The sequence below is a fragment of the Narcine bancroftii genome, chromosome 10, assembly GCF_036971445.1.
Source record: "Narcine bancroftii isolate sNarBan1 chromosome 10, sNarBan1.hap1, whole genome shotgun sequence".
In the NCBI taxonomy this organism is placed as follows: domain Eukaryota; kingdom Metazoa; phylum Chordata; class Chondrichthyes; order Torpediniformes; family Narcinidae; genus Narcine; species Narcine bancroftii.
This window is the reverse complement of record NC_091478.1, coordinates 54,845,525-54,867,416: the sequence shown is the minus strand read 5'-3', so window position 1 is coordinate 54,867,416 and position 21,892 is coordinate 54,845,525. Positions and strand designations below refer to the sequence as shown.

General features: G+C 48.0%; 1 protein-coding gene across 2 annotated transcripts in view; it reads right to left on the bottom strand.

The window, feature by feature from the left end:
- Window positions 1-21,892, bottom strand: part of calb2a (calbindin 2a) — a 64,913-nt gene that overhangs the window by 8,609 nt on the left and 34,412 nt on the right. Inside the window, exons 6-9 of one of the 2 annotated variants that reach the window (XM_069900943.1) lie at window positions 21,347-21,424; window positions 20,622-20,677; window positions 19,263-19,302; window positions 12,008-12,025 (exon numbers count right to left, since the gene is read on the bottom strand). In XM_069900943.1, the coding sequence (XP_069757044.1) occupies window positions 12,008-12,025; window positions 19,263-19,302; window positions 20,622-20,677; window positions 21,347-21,424 (192 nt within the window). The remainder of the gene's footprint in view (window positions 1-12,007; window positions 12,026-19,262; window positions 19,303-20,621; window positions 20,678-21,346; window positions 21,425-21,892) is intronic. The other variant, XM_069900944.1, reaches the window with a different exon arrangement.

Genomic DNA, 21,892 nt, shown 5'->3' with positions numbered 1-21,892 from the left:
GGAGTAAACCTGTGCAGGCACTGGGAGAACGTCCAAACTCCTGAGAGGAGGCGTGGGATTCGAACCCCGGTTGCTGGTGCTCTAAACCGCATTGAGCTAATGGTACAGCCCAATTGTCATGAAGCTCCCAATCCTGCAGCCCAATCTGTGCACCCAGAAATGAATAAGAGGGCCCTTGAATCTGTTCTGCCATTTCCTGTCCTGAGAATCTACTCTATTGCCCTGGGCTTTTGGTGATCGAGCTCTGGCTGGCTCTGCGCGAGACCTGGAGATCTCGGTCTCTTCAGGCAATGTCTCTCTGCCCTAAATAGAGGATCAAAAACCTGCAAAGAGAGAAACACACCATGTAGAGCCACAGCTCTAAATAAACTGTACAAAGGGCAGTAATTGTTTCATGTCACCTGGACACCATTGTATTGCGGTCTGGTTACAGCAGCGTTAACATGCTATGGTTTGATGTGGAGTTATGGGTTAGTTAGAGGTCAAGTTAGAAAGGTTGTGATATTTATTAAAACCACATAATACCATATCCCAGAAGGGAGGCAGGAAAGTGAGGTGAGGGGAATGTTGAAAACGTTCTTTGACTGAAGAGCTTCAAAGCCATCTTTTCAGCAGAGTGATGATCTGGGGTGGGTGTGTCCAGAAACATCACTCAGAGATGGAGCAGCCATACCATGCTGGCTGCAATGAACGCAAGGGGAAGTGAGAGCCTGGTGGAAGAGTTGGGTCAATGAATCAGAGAAGGCTTACCTGGAGTAGTCATCTGATCAAGCCATACCAAGGGCACCCGAGTAGGGTCGGAGAGAAGGAAGAGTCACAACTAGATTTCCTAATCAAGGAAGGGTTGGTTAGAGATCCATTTGCTTCCCAGTGATTGGTTCATGGGGTTAGGCGATGAAGTTAGTGATGGATATGGAGCAGTTATGAAGGATAAAAGTGGATGCTTCCAACTGAGATCCAGAAGGTGCAGATGGATGGGATCCACAGTGAACTGACAGCTTGGATTCAGAATTGGTTGACCCCTCAAGGTTGTGGAAAGATGACATTCTATCTGAAGGTCTGGGACCAGTTGCATTCCAGTTGGACCCAGTTGTTCATAATAAATTTAAATGACTTAGAAGAAAAGTAGATGGGTTGGTTGGCAAGTTTGCAGAATGATGTTTGGTATTCAATATCCTGTCCTGCTTTGCTGTGAGTTGAATGCCTCTCTCTATCAGTTCCACTTACCAACACACTTTCAACCTGAGATTTATCCAACACACAAGTCAATACAAATGTTGGCGATGATGTGGGTAGCAAGGAAGGTTCCCCAAGACCCCAAAAGAGTCTTGATCAGATGAAAAGTTAGGCTGACTGTTGGCAGATGAACTGTAATCCACACATGGACATCCAGGGTAGTGATCTCAAAATTGCTTCCCATGCCATGTGCTGGAGAGTTTAGGAGGATAAAGCAGCTTAACACATGGCTGGAGACATGGTGTAGGAGGGAGGGCTTCAAGTTTCTAGATCACTGGGCTCTGTTCCAGGGAAGACGGGATCTGTATGGACAGGACAGATTGCATCTGAGCTGGAAGGGGATTAATATCCTTGCGGGTAGGTTTGTTAGTCATGGGGAGGGAAGCAGTATGTTGGAGCAGTTAGTGAGGAGGAGGAGGGTAAAGGTCATAGGTCATGTGAGGACTGTGTGTACAGACAGAAATCAAAGGTTTGTTATGTGATAAAATTTTTCTCAGGTGTATTTATTGCAATGCAAGCAGCACTGTTAGAAAGGCTGACAAGCTTAGGGCACGGATTAACACCTGGGATTGTGATATTATTGCTATTAGTGAGACTTGGTGGCAGGAGGTGCAGGTATTAATGTTCCATACGTGATAGAGGGAGAGGGATGAAAGGGGGAGGAGTGGCATTGCTAGTCAGGGAAAATATCTCAGCTGTGCAGTCAGGACAGCTAGGGGGACTTGTCTACAGAAGTTATATGGGTGGAATTGAGGAACGGGAAAGGCCCCACACTGATAGGGTTGTATAATAGTCAGGGAGGAGCAAATCTGCAGAGAGATTGCAGTCCGATGCAAGCAGCAGAACATTGTGACAGTAGATTTTAACTTCCCAAATATTGACTGGGACTCCCATACAGTAAACAGGATGGATGGCTTGGAGTTTATCAAATGTGTTCAGGAAAGTTTGCTAAATCAATATACAGAGGTACCAACAAGAGAGGATGCAATACTTGATCTCCAACTATGGAACAAGGCAGGACAGGTCAGAGATGTATGTGTGGGTAAGTGACCATAATGTCATTAGCTTGAAGTTAATTATGGAAAAGGATAGGTCTGGTCCTCATGTTGAGATTCTAAATTGGAGTAAAGCAAATTTTGTGGAAATGAGAAAGGATCTAGGAAGAGTGGACTGGAATATTCTGGCAAGGGTGTGTTAAGTAAGTGGACAACGGCTTCAAGGGCAAGATCTTGAGAGTGTCGAGTCTGCATATTCCTGTCAGGATTAAAGTTACCAGGCAAAGGGAACCCTGGTTTTCAAGGGATATTGGTGATCTGGTTAAGAAGAAGGGGGAGAGGTACAGCAAATACAGGCAACAAGGAGCTAATGAGGTACTTGAAGAGTACAGAAAATGCAAGAAAATACTCAAGAAATCAGGAAGGTAAAAAGATACGAGGTTGCTCTGTTAGATAGTGTGAAGGTAAACATGAAGGGTATCTACAAGTATATTAAGAATAAAAGGATAGTAAGGGACGAAATTGGTCCCGAGAGAATCAGAGTGGTCAACTATGTCAGGAATCTGACATAGTGCACAAAGAAGGAAGGGAAACAAACAGAAGGGTCATGGAACATAAGGAGATAAAAGAGGAGGAGGTAATGAATAAAGATAGATAAATCCCTCATGCCAGATATGATATTCTCTCCAACCTTGAGAAGACTAATGCAGAAATTTCAGGGTCCCTGGCTGATGTACTCAAAATGTCCTTAGTCACGGGTGAGGTGCCAGAGGATTGGAGGGTAGCTCATGTTGTCCCGTTGTTTAAAGGTGGCTCCAAAAATAAACCAGGTGAGCCTGACCTCAGGCTCCTAAATTATTAGGAGTTCTGAGAGACAGGATATATAGGTATTTGGACAGTGATGGGCTGATTAAAGTCAGTCAGCATGGCTTTGTGCGTGGTAGGATGTGTTTAATGAAGGAGGTTATCAAGAAGGTAGATGAAGGAAAGGCTGTGGACTTTATTAAGGCATTCAACTAAGTCCCACACGGGAGGTTAGTTCAGAAGGTTCAGACACTGGGTATCTATGGAGAGAGTGTAAACTGGATTCATAATTGGTTGTGTGGGAGAAAACAGAGAGTGTTAGTGGATGGTTGCTTCTCAGACTGGAGACCTGTGATAGTGGTGTACCTCAGGGATTAGTGCTGTCTTGTTTGTTGTCTATATCAATGATTTGGATGATAATGTGGGAAATTGGATCAGCAGGTTTGCAGATGACACTAAGATTGGAGACAATGTGGAGAGAGAGGAAGATTTTCAAAGGTTACAGAGGGATCTGGACAAACTGGCCGAATGGGGCAAAAAATGGCAGCTGGAGTTTAATGCAGGTAAGTGTGAGGTGTTGCATTTTGGAAAGATAAACCAAGGTAGGATGTAGACAGTAAATGGTGGGGCACTGAGGAGTGTGGAAGAGTAGAGGCAGATACATTGTTCCCTGAAGGTGGCGTCGCATGTGGACAGGGTGGTGAAGAAAAAGTTTAGGTATCTTAGCCTTTATAAATCAACGTATTGACTACAGGAGTTGGGATGTTAAAAGTTGGACAAGATGTTGGTGAGACCAAATTTGGAGTATTATGTGTGGATTTTGGTTGCCAAACTACAAGAGGGATATCAGTAAGATTGAAAGAGTGCAGAGAAGGTTTACTAGGATGTTGCCAGGTCTTCAGGAGTTGAGTTACAGGGAAAGATTAAAAAGGTTAGGACTTTATTCCTTGGAGGGTATAAACAGAGAAAATGTGAGTAGGCTTTTTCCACTTAGATTGGGGGAGATAAATTCGAGAGTTCATAGTTTTAAGCTGAAATGGGAAAGGTTTAGGGGGAACCTTAGGGGAAAGTTTTTCACTCAAAGAGTGGTGGGCGTGTGAAATGAGCTGCTATCTGATGTGGTGAATGTGAGCTCAATCGTGTGCTTTAAGAGTAAGTTGGATAGATACCTGAATGTGAGAGGACTGGAGGGGTATAGAATGGGAGCAAGTCAGTGGCACTAGGAAGATGATGGGGCCAAATGGCCTGTTTTCCGTGATGTTGCGTTCTATGGTTCTAAGTGGGAGGTGGTGCATTTGGAAGTAAAATAGGAAGGACAAATAAAGTAAATGGCAAAGCGCTGAGGATTGACTGACAAAGAGCTTGGTGTCCAAGTCCATACTCCCCTGAAACTGACAACACAGAAGGGATGAGATAGGTTTGGAGGGTTTGGGGCCAAATGCAGGCAGGTGGGACATTTTGGGAAGGATATAGATCACTATTATATATGGGCCAAGTCATTGAAAATGGAGTTTTATCTGGAAAATGAGAGGATAAATGTAAGGGGAACATGTACAGTAAATGACAGAGGGTACTGGAGGCTCAGGTCCACAGTTCCTTGAAAGTGGTGGTCATGTAAGTAGATAGGATGGTGCAGGTGGCAGATTTACCTTCTTGGTGGGGACACTGAATATGGGAGGAAGGAAGTCATGTTGCAACTCCAGTATATAAAAAACCTTGGTTACGCCACAGTTGGAGTGTTCACACCCCATGACAAGAGGAGGTAAATGTTCCATTATTGTCACAGAATACTCTCTTGGCTTGGCTTCGTGGACGAAGATTTATGGAGGGGTAAATGTCCACGTCAGCTGCAGGCTCGTTTGTGGCTGACAAGTCCGATGCGGGACAGGAAGATACGGTTGCAGCGGAAAATTGGTTGGTTGGGGTTGGGTGTTGGCTTTTTCCTCCTTTGCCTTTTGTCAGTGAGGTGGGCTCTGCGGTCTTCTTCAAAGGAGGTTGCTGCCCGCCGAACTGTGAGGTGCCAAGATGCACGGTTTGAGGCGATATCAGCCAACTGGCGGTGGTCAATGTGGCAGGCATCAAGAGATTTCTTTAGACAGTCCTTGTACCTCTCCTTTGGTGCACCTCTGGCACGATGGCCAGTGGAGAGCATGCCATATAACACGATCTTGGGAAGGCGATAGTCCTCCATTCTGGAGACGTGACCTACCCAGCGCAGTTGGATCTTCAACAGCGTGGATTCGATGCTGTCGGCTTCTGCCATCTCGAGTACTTCGACGTTAGGGATGAAGTCGCTCCAATGAATGTTGAGGATGGAGCGGAGACAACGCTGGTGGAAACATTTTAGGAGCCATAGGAGATGCCGGTAGAGGACCCATGATTCGGAGCCGAACAGGAGTGTGGGTATGACAATGGCTCTGTATACGCTTATCTTTGTGAGGTTTTTCAGTTGGTTGTTTTTCCAGACTCTTTTGTGTAGTCTTCCAAAGGCGCTATTTGCCTTGGTGAGTCTGTTGTCTATCTCGTTGTCGATCCTTGCATCTGATGAAATGGTGCAGCCGAGATAGGTAAACTGGTTGACCGTTTTGAGTTTTGTGTGCCCGATGGAGATGTGGTGGGGGGGGGCTGGTAGTCATGGTGGGGAGCTGGCTGAGGGAGGACCTCAGTTTTCTTCAGGCTGACTTCCAGGCCAAACATTTTGGCAGTTTCCGCAAAACAGGATGTCAAGCACTGAAGAGCTGGCTCTGAATGGGCAACTAAAGTGGCATTGTCTGCAAAGAGTAGTTCACAGACAAGTTGCTCTTGTGTCTTGGTGTGAGCTTGCAGGCGCCTCAGATTGAAGAGACTGCCATCCGTGCGGTACCGGATGTAAACAGCGTCTTCATCGTTGAGGTCTTTCATGGCTTGGTTCAGCATCATGCTGAAGAAGATTGAAAAGAGGGTTGGTACGAGAATGCAGCCTTGCTTCACGCCATTGTTAATGGAGAAGGGTTCAGAGAGTTCATTGCTGTATCTGACCTGACCTTGTTGGTTTTCGTGCAGTTGGATAACCATGTTGAGGAACTTTGGGGGACATCCGAGGCGCTCTAGTATTTGCCAAAGCCCTTTCCTGCTCACGGTGTCAAAGGCTTTGGTGAGGTCAACAAAGGTAATGTAGAGTCCTTTGTTTTGTTCTCTGCACTTTTCTTGGAGCTGTCTGAGGGCAAAGACCATGTCAGTAGTTCCTCTGTTTACGCGAAAGCCACACTGTGATTCTGGGAGAACATTCTCGGCGACACTAGGTATTATTCTATTTAGGAGAATCCTAGCGAAGATTTTGCTTGCAGTGGAGAGCAGCGTGATTCCCCTGTAGTTTGAGCAGTCTGATTTCTCGCCTTTGTTTTTGTACAGGGTGATGATGATGGCATCACGAAGGTCCTGAGGCAGTTTTCCTTGGTCCCAGCAAAGCTTGAAAAACTCATGCAGTTTGGCATGCAATGCTTTGCTGCCAGCCTCCCAGACCTCTGGGGGGATTCCATCCATACCTGCTGCTTTGCCACTTTTCAGTTGTTCAATTGCCTTATATGTCTCTTCCCGGGTGAGCCTTAGGGGCCGTTGAGGGAGCTGGAGCAGGGCGGAATCTTGGACTGAGCGGTTGGCACTGAAAAGAGATTGGAAGTGTTCTGACCATCGGTTGAGGATGGAGATCTTGTCGCTGAGGAGGACTTTGCCGTCTGAGCTGGGAGCGGGGTGAGGGGCCGTACACAGCCTTTAGAGCCTTGTAAAAACCTCTGAAGTCGCCAATGTCCGCGCTGAGCTGGGTTCGTTTGGCAAGGCTAGTCCACCACTCATTTTGGATCTCCCGGAGTTTGCACTGAAGATGGCTGCATACGCGACGGAAGGCTTGTTTCTTCTCTAGCCAGGATGGCTTTGTAAGGTGAGCCTGGTGGGCAGCTTGCTTCTTTGCCAGCAGCTCCTGGATTTCCTGGTTGTTTTCGTCGAACCAGTCCTTGTTTTTCCTGGAGGAGAAGCCCAGTACCTCTTCAGTGGATTGCAGTATGGCAGTCTTCAGCTGATCCCAGAGGGTTTCAGGGGACGAGTCCGTGAGGCGGATTCCATCCTCGAGCTTTGCTTTGAGGTTTACCTGGAAGTTTCCTCTCACTTCGTCTGACTGCAGGTTTCCAACATTGAACCTTTTTCTGGGGGCTTTACTTTTCCTGGACTTTGGCTTGAAGTGAAGGTTGAGCTTGCAGCGAACCAGCCGGTGTTCAGTGTGGCATTCCGCGCTGGGCATGACCCTGGTGTGGATCACATCTCGTTTGTCTCTTTCTCGCACCAGGACGTAGTCCAGGAGGTGCCAGTGTTTCGATCGGGGATGCATCCAGGTAGTCTTCAGGCTGTCCCTCTGCTGAAAAAGGGTGTTTGTAATGACAAGCCGCTGTTCTGCGCAGAGCTCCAACAGGAGGCGCCCATTGTCGTTGCACTTGCCGACACCATGCTTGCCCAGGATTCCTTGCCAGGTTTCTGAGTCTTTGCCGACGCGAGCGTTGAAGTCGCCAAGGATGACAACCTTGTCGGCTGGAGGGGTGCGTTGAATGAGGTTGCGCAGATCAGTGTAGAACTTGTCCTTTTCTGCTTGTTCCGCCTGGAGGGTTGGGGCAAAGACATTGATGAGGGTGATGCGACGCTTGTTTTGATGGGGGAGTCGCATGGACATGATCCGGTCCGAGTGGCTTGTCAGGAGGTTTTCGAGTTTGGAGGCAATGGAGTTCTTGACCATGAAGCCTACACCAGATAGGCATTGTTCATCCATAGGCTTGCCAGACCAGTAGAGTGTGTAGCCCGCGCCGCATTCTTGGAGGCTGCCTACATCTGCAAGGCGGACTTCACTGAGAGCGGCTATGTCGATGTCAAGTCTGAGGAGTTCATGTGCGATGAGGGCAGACCGACGTTCAGGTCGGTGTCTGTCGGCCTTGTCTCGCATGGTTCTGATGTTCCAGCATGCTAGCTTGAGTTTGTGAGCATCTTTAGAGGGGGAGGACGTGGAAGGGGAGTACGTGGACATGTCCTCGGGCCTGCGCAAAGGAGCTTTTAGGTGGAGTGCAGTGTGCGCAGTACTGGCCCCACCCTTTACACCCATGGTTCGTGTGCTGTGGCCAAGCAAGCTGGGACGTGGCAGTGAGTGGCCTTCTCCTATGCAGGTTTCTTACCCGGGCTGGAGGGGCCTGCCTCCCCTCCTAGGTCGGACCATATTGCTTTCCCTGTGCCCGGACCGGGGCCGCCGCCTGCCTCACTCGACCGAGGCCGGGGCCACCGCCTCCCCTTCAGTCTTGCCTGGACCGGGGCCTCCGCCTGCCTCACTCGACCGAGGCCGCCACCTCCCCTTCGCTCTTGCCCAGATCGGGGCCGCCGCCTGCCTCACTCGACCGAGGCAGGGGCCACCGCCTCCCCTTCGCTCTTGCCCGGACCGGGGCCTCCACCTGCCTCACTCGACCGAGGCCGGGGCCGCTGCCTCCCCTTCGCATTTAGAATGTAACAAACATTAAATCCTTTATCTATCTTTTGTCTACAGAAAGTCACCACTTTGTCCAGCCTACAGTTTCTGGTGTTACTAGGCCATCTCCCCTCCAAGTACTGTCCAGGCCTGAGCCTGGTTAGCTTCCAAGATCAGACAATCCCAGGCGTATTCAGGCTATTAGGGAATGTGGAGGCTTCAGAAAGGGTTTGGGAGATAGTTACTTGAATGCTGGTTGAAGTAGAGTTTACGAGCGATAAGGAGAGGTTCGATAAACATTGGCCATTTTCTCTGCCATGTCAAAGGCTGAAGGGACACTTGATAGGCTTATAAAATTATGTGAGGCATTGATCAGGTAGATGGCCCAGGGTAATGAAGAAAGCATTTGGTATGTTTTCTTTCATAAATCAGAGTATTGTGCCAGCCCGCAATTGCGGAGATTGGGTCGGCACATCACGCGGCAGCAGACGCGGACAGAGATTGCTAAAATGACTCCCAGGACAACAAACCGGCGGGTTAGAAGCTGGGGCAGCATCAGACCAACAGCCCTAATATGGCATTGGTCAAACTGTTCAGGTAACTTGGCAGAAACAGGCGGGGGGGGGGGGGGGGGGGGGGGAAGAAAGGCATTCACATCCATGGATGTTCCCACCCACTATTGTTATTCATGTGTGGCTGACTCAAAAAAAAGGCAGGAAAAGCAGCCTTTCCAGCCCTAATAAAGGAGTGAGCTTAACCTGCCACAGTGTTTCTTTGTAGTGGTCAGATACAGTATCAAATACAGGAGTTGAGATGTCATGTTGAAATTGTATAATGCATCGGTGAGGCCAATATTGTGTGCAGTTTTGGTAGCCGAATTACAAGAAAGATATAAACAGTATAGAGAGTGGAGAGGAGGTTTACGAGAATGTTGCCAGGGCTTCAGGGTTTGAGTTACAGGGAATGGTAGACTGGGACTTTATTGGTTGAGGGATGATTTGATATTCAAAATTATAAGGGGGACAGATAGAGTAAATGTGGATGGGCTTTTTCCATTGAGACTGGGGGAGATTCAAACAAGAGGGCACGAATTGAGAGCAAAAGGTGGGGGGGGGGGGGAAGTTTAATGGAAACAAGAGTGAATTTCTTCATGCAGAGGATGAGGATGGGCGCATGGAATGAACTTCCAGAAGTGGTGGTAGAAGTGAGATCGATGTTAATATTTAGGAAAAGTTTGGATAGGTATGTGGACGGGAGAGTTATGGACCAAAAGTGGATTAGTTTGATTAGGTGAGAGGTGTTCTGCCTGGACTAGAAGGGCTGAACTGGCCTGTTTCTGTGCTGTAATTGTCATATGGTTATATCACATAATGGAGGGCGTGTACTTATGGTGTGGAGCATTGTGGCACAGAGCATGGTGGGTGTCTGGAACAGGCTGCTGGGAGTAGTGGTGGAGGCAGATATTATGGTAGTATTGAAGAGGCCTTGACATGGACACATGAATCTACAGGAATGGAGGGATATTAGACCAAGTACAAGCAGCAGAGTTTTAGTTTACTTTGGACATCATATCTGGCTCGTGGGACGAGGGGCTTGCCCCTGTGCTGTACATTCTCCGCAACACTACCACTCATCTTTATAATGTTCATAAACCTGGCCACAAAGCTATCAATTTGGTCCTTTCATTCATTTATACGCACCATGAGAAGTAGTGGGTCCAAAAACAACCCCTGCAGGGGACCACGTGTTGTGGCAGCCTTCCCGAAAAGGCCTCCTTTCTTACCAAACTTCACCTTCTAGTCACCCCCTCCTGAGTTCATGGGGTGACCTTTTCTGTAATACCACAGGTTCCCACTTTGTTTCACAGCCCCATGGTCAAAGGCCTTCTGAAAATCTCCTTTGTCAGCTGTGTCCTTTACACAGGTATACCCTGCTTTACGAAACCAGAGCATTCCTGCGGAACCTTTCATAAGCAGAAATGGTTTAAAGTGAAGAAGTGATGACCATTGGTTTCTAAGGGAAAAATTTTTGAGCATTCCCAGACCCAAAAAATAATCTACCAAATCACAAAACCGAACACTAACATTTATTAAAAGCAGGAATGATATGATAAATACACAGCCTGTAAAGTAGAAATTAATATTTTGAACCTTCTCATATGTTCCTGTCAGAGCCGCACCCCCCCCCCCCCCACACACATACATACATGTAACACACCTGTTTCTTCAGTGCTCAGTCACTCCATCCACTGCAGGGATGGTGGGAGGTACAGAGACCGGGATGTAGGGGAATAAGGAAGAGGATCATCTACTGACATCTCATGGTGGTTCCCGGGGAAGGAGCTGCTCGGGATGAGGGTGCAGCCTCTACAACGGCTTGCTGCTTTCGCAAAAGTGAAAATCCTTTTGTTAAAGCCAACACTGGTTTCTTTGCAAAGTGAATTTGTGTAAAGCAAGTATTGGTAAAGCGGGGTATACTGTAATAACGTTCTCTATCCCCCGACTCTCAAATTTCTGCCACATGGTGAAGACAGATGCAAAAAACCCTATCCAGTTCATCCACCATTTCTTTGTTCCTTGCAACTACTTCTCCAGTGCCACTTTCCGCCCTCACAACCACTTCTCTAGCGTCACTTTCTGCTGTTAAGTATCCACTCTTTCCTCTCTTTTATTTAATTTCTCACATTTAAAAACTATCTTCACAGCTAAGCACCCAGTTGAGTTCACGTTATCTAATAGTGTCAAAATGGAAGGAAGAGAGAAATGGCCGTGTGAAGAATTGAAAGGATGAGATAGATTAAAAAGATCAAACTTCATCAAGTTTGCCTCGGAGGCTAAGAAGGCAACTGGAGAGCGAGCGAGCACTGGAGACCAAGTGAGACCCTGTATCACTGGTCTAAGGCATTGAGGGTGAGCGAGGTGGTGGGGAAGGAGCCCTGAGAGAATGGAAAATAGGCCAGAGCCCTGAGAGAATGGAAAATAGGCCAAAGCTTCAAAGAGCAAGGAAACTTGCTCTTTGAGGATGGATTAAAGGCTATGAATGACTAGAAACTAGGTTAAAGTGTAAAGAAATACCTGGAAATCTTGGGGTGAAGTGCGACCGCTAGAGAAGGGGTTAGATTACAGAACCTGGAGTTCCCCAAGCATGGGGAGTGGCAGAAATTGGCTAGCAGTGTGAAGGGAATGGGATATGAGGAATGAAGGTAGGGAATGGGGAATGAAGAGAAAAGGGGCAGGGACTGAGAATGATGGGAAATGGGGCAGGAGGCGGGGGAGTGATGGGAGGCGGGGCCAAGGGAGAAAACCAGTCAGGCAGGGTTGGATGTGTAAGTTAGTAAATTATCAACAACTTTTCTTGGGTGCATGAACACATGAATACACACTACAACGGAGACATTCACAAAGCAATAGCTTCAACACAAACACAGCAACACAGTCATTATCTGAGTTAATATGGAATATTGTTAGGTGAAATTAAGATCTTAAGCTCTGCAACTTACCTTTGATCCTCTGTCATCCTGGGAGTAAAATAGAACTTTATCAATGTTTCATGCATCTAATTAAGTTTTACCTGTAAACAACTGTTTTCTGATGGAAACAAGTTCCTTATTTATTTTAAATATGGATGTTTATTCTGAAGGTTCTGGAAGTCAGCGCTGAGAAATGAACCACTTGTCATTTGGCTACCTCATGTGAACAGTGATACTGGGTCTGTTACAGAGAGCGGACGCAGAGAAACGCTCCCCCCAGCGCTGCCCTGCTTGGTGAACTTCAGCTCACTGCCCACTTGTCCCATCCTGCAACCTTCCCCATTCCCTCAGCAGCCACTCAGTGGTGTTCCTGAGACCACTTCGGCATGGCTTTTGCGGAGCCAGCAGTCGGAGGACTCGGCCATTCTCTGATGCCAGGAATTCTCGCCTCACGTCTATGTCCTACCCCACAGTCACCAGGCTTGAAGCTGGAGGCCACACAGCATCGATGGAGGGAAATGGGCAAGATCCTTCATCAAAATGTTGACTTTAGTGTTGCAAGCGTGCTTGTATCCAGCACTCCCGCAGGCATGTCGTTTCACATCCTGATTACTCAGGCAAAATTATCCTTCCGCTGATTACCTCCAAGCCTCACCCTACACCTCTGCTGTGTAATTTTATCCTATTCCCCCCCCCCCCCCCCCAACAATTCCACGCACCTCCACCTGGCTGCCCATCAGCCTTCTCCACTCTAAGGAGGCCAGACCCAGCCTCTCATCTGAATCTCTCCATCCCAGCTAACATCCTGGTGAATTTTCCTTCCTTTAGTGTGGTGACCAGAACCATGTACAGTGCTCCAGCTCTGTCCTTCCCAATGTTTGTGAGGTTGTCCATTACCTTCCCCCCTTGTGTTCAGTGCCCTGGTTAATGAGGCATGTTTCGTGTTTGCCTTCTTCATCTATCTAAATTACCAATATAAAGAAAAGCAATTTTCCCAGTACTTATCCAAGGTCACAGGATTCCAGTGACATAAACCATCCCCCTCTGCCTCCCATTATCGTTAACTCTGGATTCAATTCAAACAGGCCTTGAATCTCATGAACTCTGATCTTGTGGACCAACCTTCCAATCTGCCAACTTTGTTACAGCTCAGTTCAGGCCCTTCGGCTCTCAATGTTTTAAAAAAAAGTACAAAACCCTCCCCACGCCTTAACCCTCTATTTTTCTTTCATCCATATGTCGAAGAGTCTATTAAATGTCCCCAATATTTCAGCCTCTGACACCATCCCTGACAAGGCATTCCAGGCCTCAACTCTATGTGTAAAAAAACGTACTCCCTAAACCTCCCTCTCTTCACTTTGTACACATATCCTCTGGTGTTTATCAATCCTGCCCTGGGAAACAGGTGCTGGCTGTCCACTGGCTATCTATGCCTCTCAATCTTGGAGACCTCTATCAAGTCTCCTCTCATCCTTCTCTACTCCAAAGAGAAAAGTCCCAGCTCTGCTAACTTTGCCTCATAAAACCAAGCAACATCCTGGTGAATCTCCTCTACACTCTCTCCATAGCTTCCACATCCTTCCTATAATGAAATGACCATAACTGAACACAATACTCTAAGTGTGGTCTGACCAGAGATTTGTAATGTGACCTCTCTTCTCTTGAACTCAATCCCTCCTTAATGAATCCCAGCATTCCATAGGCCTTCTTATCTATCCTATCAACCTGTGCGGTGACCTTGAGGGATGTATGGATTTGGACCCCAAGGTCCCTGTCATACACTTAACCCTGTTCTCAGCCTTCTGGTTTGTCCTTCCAAAAAGCATCACCTCACACTTATCCAGATTGAACTCCATTTGCCTATTTTCTGCCCAACTCTGCAACTTGTCTATATCCTCTCGTAACCTTCGACAATCTTCAGCTCCATCCACAACTCCTCCAACCTTTGTGTCATCCGCAAAATTATTGACCCATCCTTCTGCCTCTTCATTCAGTTCATTTATAAAAATCACAAACAGCAGGGGTCCCTGAAGAGATCCCTGCGGCCCTCCACTAGTCATCAACCTCCAGGAAGAATACTTTCCTTCCACTACTACTCTGCTTTCTTCCTGCAAGCCACATAGCCAAGGTTCCACTGATCCCATGATTCTTGTGAGAGACCTTGTCAAAGCCTTGCTAAAATCCATGTAGACCACATCTACTGCCCTACCCTCATCAGTTAACTCCTCAAAAAAACTCAATTAGGCGTGTGAGGCATGACCTCCTCTTCACAAAGCCAATCCTGTCCTTGAGTAGATTGGACTGCTCCAAATGCTCATAGATCCTATCCTCTCCAATAGTTTACACACCACTGATGCAAGACTCACCAGTCTGTAATTCCCAGGATTCTCCCTGCTACCTTATTTTAAACAAGGGGACTACATTTGCCATTCTCCAATCCTCCAGCACCTCCCCTGCAGCCAAAGATGATTCAAAGATCATAAACTGTCCCAGCTCTCTCTTCCCTCACTTTCTACAGTAACCTGGGAATATCACATCCAGCCCCGGGGACTTATCAATCTTGATGTTTTTAAGAAGATCCAACACTTTCTCTTCCTTAATCTCCACACTGTCCATCCAGCATACAGGCCTGTTCAATTTCAACCTCACCTTGATCAAGGTCCTTTTCTCTTGTGAATACTGACGCAAAGTATTCATTCAGGACCTCCCCAACCTCCTCCGCCTCAAGGCATGTTGCCTCCTTTATCCTTTAGCAGCCCCTCCTTCATTCTCATCATTCTTCTGTTCTTTACATACGCATAGAACGCTGTGGGGTTCTCCTTAATCCTTCCTACATATCAAGGCCTTCTCATGTCTCCTTCAAGCTCTCCTAAGCCCTTTCCTAAGCTCCTTCCTGGCAACCATATATTTCTCATGGTTATTATAAATAATGAATATACAAAATATATATTACCTCTTCAAACATCTCAATCAAATTGGCCAGGCAGGATCTCCCAGCGACAACAGCACATAGATAAGTCCCCATCTCTCCAAGTCCACCCACGTCCTGCCCCAATGACTTCCCTCCCACTAAGCTCAGACTCAGTGTGGTCCTGGGGGGATGATGTACAAAGTACACAACCTGGATTGAGCACAGTTCAGCTTAGTGATCTATGCACATGGACTCCACAGCCTTCAGCCTGCACCATTTCCTTATTTTGACCATTTACAAAGTAGCCAAGCTAGGAAAATCACTTGAATAGAGCTACAATGACTGGCAAAGCAAGATCGGAAGGGTGAATGGTCCCAATCCCACACAGATGGCTTCAATTTGAGAAACTATGCTCTGTAGCTACTGATGGCCATACAATTTTTTTGCTCACCCCTAAACATATTTCATCTAGACAAAGGCTCCTTCATGGCCGATTTTCGTGGGAGCAGACATGAAGAAATGAAAATGTGATGGTGATTCATTTAAGTCACAGAGAGCACAAGGAAGTTCACCTGAGTAGTTAAACTGCCCACCAGTGCCTGAACAATCTGCCATCTCCTTAAGTTAATTAACATTCACAAGCATCCCCTATTAGCCATTCCTTCAATAACAATGGGTTTGTTTAGTCAGCACATCCCCTCCTCTACACGCCCCCACACCCTCTGATCAGTTGATCATGCTCACACTTCCTTATGGAGCAGCTCCAGTCATTTCCCCATAACGGGTGCCTGACAAACGAAAACACATGAGGCTGCAGGAGGTTGGAACCTGGAGCAAAAAGGAAAACTGCAGGAGGAACTTGGCAGGTTGGGCAGATTACGTGGAAGGAAAGGAATGGTTGACGTTGTGGGTCCATCAGGACCTGAATCGTTGACAACTCCTTTCACCTCCACAGATGCTACTCGACTCACTGTGCTCCTGGCAGCTTGGGCTTTTGTGCCAGACTAACGGTCTATAATTTCCTGGATCACATCTCCCATCTTTCTTGGTTTTCCAGTCTGATTTAGGGATGGGTTCTCAGGGGAATGTTGGCGGAGGATGGAAATCATAGAATGGAAGGTCTTTGAGCCTCCACTACCATTCCATATGACGATGGTTGATCCTATGACCTCAGTGTCTAATTTCTGCCCTCCCTCTCTCCACATCCCTTGATAATTGAGCCAAGACCCATTTCCAACTCCCTTTTGAACATATCTACTAAACAAGGTTCATCAATTTTCTGTGACAGAGAGTTCCACAAGTTCATAACTCCCTGAGCATCCATCCTAAATGGCTTTCCCTTTCTCTTGAGACTGTTCTGGACTTGCCCAATGTCGCAAACATCCAACCTGCTTAACACTGTAAGCCTTGATGAAATGTGGGCTGTGGGAGGTGGTGGAGGCAGGTAATATTGCAACGTTCAGCAAATGTTTGGCCAGAGACATGGGCGGGATGGGTTTGGAGGGATATTATCCAAACACAGGCAGGAGAGACTAGTGTGGATTAGGGAAGATTTTCTCATCTCAGTCCTAAATGGCTTCCCCTTTCTCCTTAGACAGGTGAGCCTATCGCTGACATAAACTTTAGCCAGGCTGATGTGAGGAAAGCCCTTGTCCAGACGAAATACTTTTGCTACACTGCCACTTGTCCAACAGAAATCTCCAGTCGTTGCCATGGGAGAACCTGATTGCCCTGGTCAATTCGAGTTGGAGAGAGCCGTGAGCAAGGCCAGCTTGGGGACAGGCCCTTCAGCTGTCTGGGTCTGCGCGGACCACTAGCCATTCCTTTTCACACTAATTTATTTCATTCTACCGGTGTTCCCATCAACTCCTCCCCGCTCCCCCCACCCCACCCCAAACCCATCTACATTCGAGAGACAAATTTACAATGGGTTAACCCACAAACCTTTGGGGCAAGGGAGGAAACCAGGTGAGCTGGCGAGAAACCCACACAGTCGTGGGGATCACGTGCAAACTCCACGCAGACAGGTTCAGGTCGAGCCGGGGTCTCCACTGGTAGGAGTCACTAATATAGCTAGTTGGCCCACGGCACTGCCCACTCCATAACCTGCAGAGGGCAGGGCTTTGAGGCACATGGACATTGGGGGCAAACTGAAACCTACACATGTCACCTGCTCAACGGTGGGAAGGGGTTCATTTTCCAGTGCAGACATCCAGACAGATGGAAAACTAACACAACTTGTTCAAATCACAGAAACGGAGTGCATTTGAGACATTGAACAGACAGAAGACAACATACACAGTTAAACCCCCCTGTATCTTCTCAATGACACCGACTAAAGCTTGACTTGAAAAACATCACAAAATTGAACTGAGTGACTAGAGGTTATGGAGCCAGCAGAAGTGAGATGAGAGTTTGTGGTCATAGACCCAAATACAATATACAGATGCAAAGAACTTGCTTTGAATGTAAAATACACCAACAACCAATAAGCATAAATTAAATCAATAGAATGCAGAAAAAAGATGGACAGATATTCGTGGTTGCAGCTGTGTAAAGGAAGGTTTTCAATAGAGAGGTTCAGTGGCAATGATAGTGGAGACAGTTGTGTGAGGCGTGACAGAGAGTGCAGCGATGGTAAATGGAGCTGGAGAAGGGTGCATAGGTTTAGATGCGCAGTCCACCAGGATCAGCTGTGTCTCAGAACAATGCTGGGAATATTGCATGAACGGCCCATGGAAATGAGCCGAGACGGAGAGATGCCGGCTGCGCCTTTTCCAGGGGCTGGCGGCTGCGCCTTTTCCAGGGGCTGGCGGCTGCGCCTTTTCCAGGGGCTGGCGGCTGCGCCTTTTCCAGGGGCTGGCGGCTGCGCCTTTTCCAGGGGCTGGCGGCTGCGCCTTTTCCAGGGGCTGGCGGCTGCGCCTTTTCCAGGGGCTGGCGGCTGCGCCTTTTCCAGGGGCTGGCGGCTGCGCCTTTTCCAGGGGCTGGCGGCTACATGGAGAGACAGTTGGGAAATGAGAGGAGGCGAAGAAAATTGACCAGTATGGAGGACAGGGTAGAAAGTGGTGAAGGTGGTGTGGCCCATGTTGTAGAAATAATAATTGGAGATGGCATCTGAGCCCAGGATTAAACAGGGAGCACCTCTGCCCACTGATGGCGTTGTCTCCAAGACGCAGATCGCCCAATATCCTGGTCAATATTTCATCTGAAAAAACTCTAGTAGATCCAATCTTGAACAGGAACCCTGACAACAGTGGTGGACCAACTGAATGGGCCAAGCAGCATCAGTGGGAGAGAGAAAATGGATCATCAAGACTGGGAGCACTGAGAGGGTGTTGTGACGGTAGAGTGGGAGGAGTCAGGCATGGGCAGGTGGGGGATTGGTGAACCAGGGAGGGTTGAAGGATGAGCAGGTGCCAGACAAATGGAGATAGAGGTAGGAGAAACAAAAGGCTCAAAACCTGACTGGAGCAGAAGGTGACAACAGTGGTGTAATGAGCAATGTGAGGGGAGAGGTGGAGGACAGATGGGGCCAGATGGAACCAAAGGGGAGGAGGGAGGGAAGAATTGAGTGGGGGAAATGTGGGTGGAAGAGGACAAAAAGGGTCTCAGAAGAGAGAGAGAATCTTTGCACTGTATTGGAATCAAGAGAGCTCCACACGGCCTCTTGCTTAGTGTTGGTAAGAGGGAATAAATGGGACAGTGGCCAACCCAAAAGGAGAACCTGTTGGAGAAGACATCCCAACTGTTGTTTGGACATTGAATGTGAAGGGCTGGTGGTGTAGGTAGAAGGTTGATGCATCAAAACCCATGAAGAGCTCCACTTTGCAGTGAAAGGAGGGAGTTTCAGTCAGAGTGGAGGGAGCAGTTGTCTGTACTGCAGAGAGGATGGTAGCAGAAATGTGTTCATTACCATACAAATTGTTGTGGAGTTCATTACCATAGTCCTTTAAAACCTGGTCAGAAATTTCCCGGGGGGGATGATGCACAAAGTACACAACACCATGGCCATTGCTTCTGCCTGTGCAAAACATGGGACAGTTCTTGGTCCCTGACAATCCACTGAGTACATGGGACACAGAGTTTATCTAAATTGTACCAAGGCCCCAAACCAAATCCCCAACTTGGGTTCAGCTGGGAGACCTCAGCAAGGTGCTGCCAACACTGGGCTACAGAGGAGGGTTTGTTTCCAGCCACTTTCCACTGTTGGAGGATGGACACGGGAAAGGAGCAGGCAAGTGCTGGCTTCGAGGCCCTGCATTGGGCAGGCACGTGAACTCATATGGGAGCGACTGTACATTCAGCCAGACCCTGCTTCAGGACAAGGGAGGGGCCTTGGAATAAAGTCAGGGGAAAAGAGCTCAGCACACTCACCTGGAACTTCAGTAAAAAGTTTTCCTGAACAGGTAATAAACTAAAGGAAGTAAAAAGAAAGAATTCGTCTTAAAGACAAATAATAGTGATTTACACATCATCTACATTTATTTAGATTAGAAATGGGAGCAGGAGCGGGCCATCTGGCCCGTCAAGCCTGCTCTGCTAGTCAACAACATCACAGCTGATCTGGCTGTGGACTAAGCTCCACTTACCTACCTGTCCCCCATAACCGTTAATTTGCCTGTTCTCAAAAATCTATCTGTGTCTTAAATGCATTCAATGAGGCAGCCTCTACCATTTCCTTGGGCAGAAGGAAGACCAGCACTTCTAGGTCCAAGACCAGTTTCTTTCCAAAGGCGATCAGGACCTTGTTCCACCAATCAGGGACTGCTCCAACACCACTAAAGGACTGTCTGCACTATGGCCAACTCCATTTTTTTGCACGAAGAATAACAAAATAGATTTATTATCTTTTGTTTGTACTTGTTATCTCATTTTAATTAAGTACACTATTGTGGTTGTTTATTTTAAAAGTACCTGTTGAGTTGCAGCAAGTAAGAATTTTAGTGCACAGGTACGTTGGACCAGGTGTGGAGGACGGACCAGGTGTGGAGGACCATGTATTTTCATGCCCCCTGGTTCAATAAAATATGCTTTAGAATTAAAGAAAAGCCCTACATTAATATTAACAAGTCCTTGGCCACATTGTTTAAAAAAGGCTCCAAAAGTAAACCAGGAAATTACAGGCCAGTGAGCCTGACGTCGATGGTGGGTAAATTATTGGAGGGTGTTCTGAGAGACCGGACATATAGGTATTTAGATGGACAGTGAAGGGCTGATTAAGGACAGTCAGTGTGGCTTTGTGGTAGGAGGGTCACGTTTAACAAATCTTGTAGAGTTTTTTGAGGAGGTTACCAAGAAAGTAGATGAAGGAAAGGCTGTGGGTGTTGTCTGCATGGACTCACACACCATCTTAAGCAACCCCTTACTAATCACAGAGCACTTATGGAATGTGAGTTTTAAATAAAAGGTTGCCTACCCCTGCCTTAAACTTGTTATCGATTCCCTTAAAAGACTGTGCTCACCCCATCTATTACATGTGTGATTTTTGTACACCTCTGGGATCAGCCCCAGGTTAAATCTCATTAGCTACACGTCTGTCCGCCTGTGCTACATCCTTTTATACAACGGGTCTCTGCACCTACCACATCTCCCATCTCCTCAAGGTCATGTCAAAAAAGTAACCAAGAGGGTGGGCCAGCCCTTCAAACATCACCTTCAGCTTGAAGGCTACGACACTAATCTGGATGCTGCTTCCACTCCCACCGCCAGTGCACTCAACACTCCCCAACTCACCGCGCCATTTCTGAGAGGCCCAGTTTCCCGTCACCATTCGCATCAAACATCTTCAGCTGCAAGGAAAAGAGTGGAAGGCCAGGTGATCGATCCCTTCACTCCCTCACGGTGGCGGTAACTGGAGACGTGCACTGCCTTCTCAGCAGGGAGTGAGGGTCTTCAATCGGGGTGGGAGGGGGAGAAGGAGCAAGGGGCTCTGGCTGGGGGTGAGGGAGGGAGCGAAGGGTTCTGTCTTGAGGGAGGGAATGAGGATCTCTGGCTAGGGGGTGAGGGAGGAAGTGAGGGGCTCTGGCTGGGGATGAGGGAGGAAGTGAGGGGCTCTGGCTGGGGATGAGGGAGGAAGTGAGGGGCTCTGGCTGGGGATGAGGGAGGAAGTGAGGGGCTCTGGCTGGGGATGAAGGAGGAAGTGAGGGGTTCTGGCTGGGGGTGAAGGTGGGAAAAAGGGCTCCGGCTTGGCTGAGTGAGGGAAGGATGGGTTGGGAGGGGCAGGAGGCAGGATTGGGATTGTTACTGGGGTTTGGAAGAGAGGTTGGGCCATAGCGGGCTGGTTTTGAGAGAGGAGGCAGAGGGTGGGCTGTGTTGGGAGGCAGGGGGGGAAAAAGTCCAGGTGGCATGGGATTAGGTTCTTGAGCAACTGCCTCCGTATGAGGGGCCCTTGCCTCTCCAGCGGACCGAGGCAGTATGGGGAGGAGGAGGGGTGGGCCCACACAAGCCCCATCACTCACAATTGTTTGCGTGTACTCCTGCAGCTTCTTATCATCATAGTGTCTATTTGCTTTCTTCAGCAGGTCCATCAGGAAGCTCTGCGGGGAGACACGGGGCCATGTCAGTGACCACTCGAGAGGAAGGAGGTTGCCCCAGTTCTTCCAACCCTGTATTTTCCTCTCAACATCGGTCCATCCAAAGCCCTCAGTACACTGTTGTGGAAATTTCACAAGCTATTGCATTTGCTTTGGAGGTGCTGGGAGATAGATAGCAGGTAGCTTTAAATCCCTAAACATCTCTAACAACCTGTTTGGCTCCAGTCGTGGAGATGTAACAAAGGGCACAGGCCCATCTACTTGTCCAGAAGGAATTCGGCACATCACCTGCAACCCTCAACGACTTGTACCGAGGCTCCACTGAAAGCATCGTGTCAGGGTACATCCCTGCTTGGGATGGGAACTGATCTGCCGAAGCCTGCGACAAACTGCAGAGGTTTGTGAATGAGGCTCGCGCATGCACCACCTCACCTTCCCACCCCATCTATCGATTCTATCCACATCTCCCAC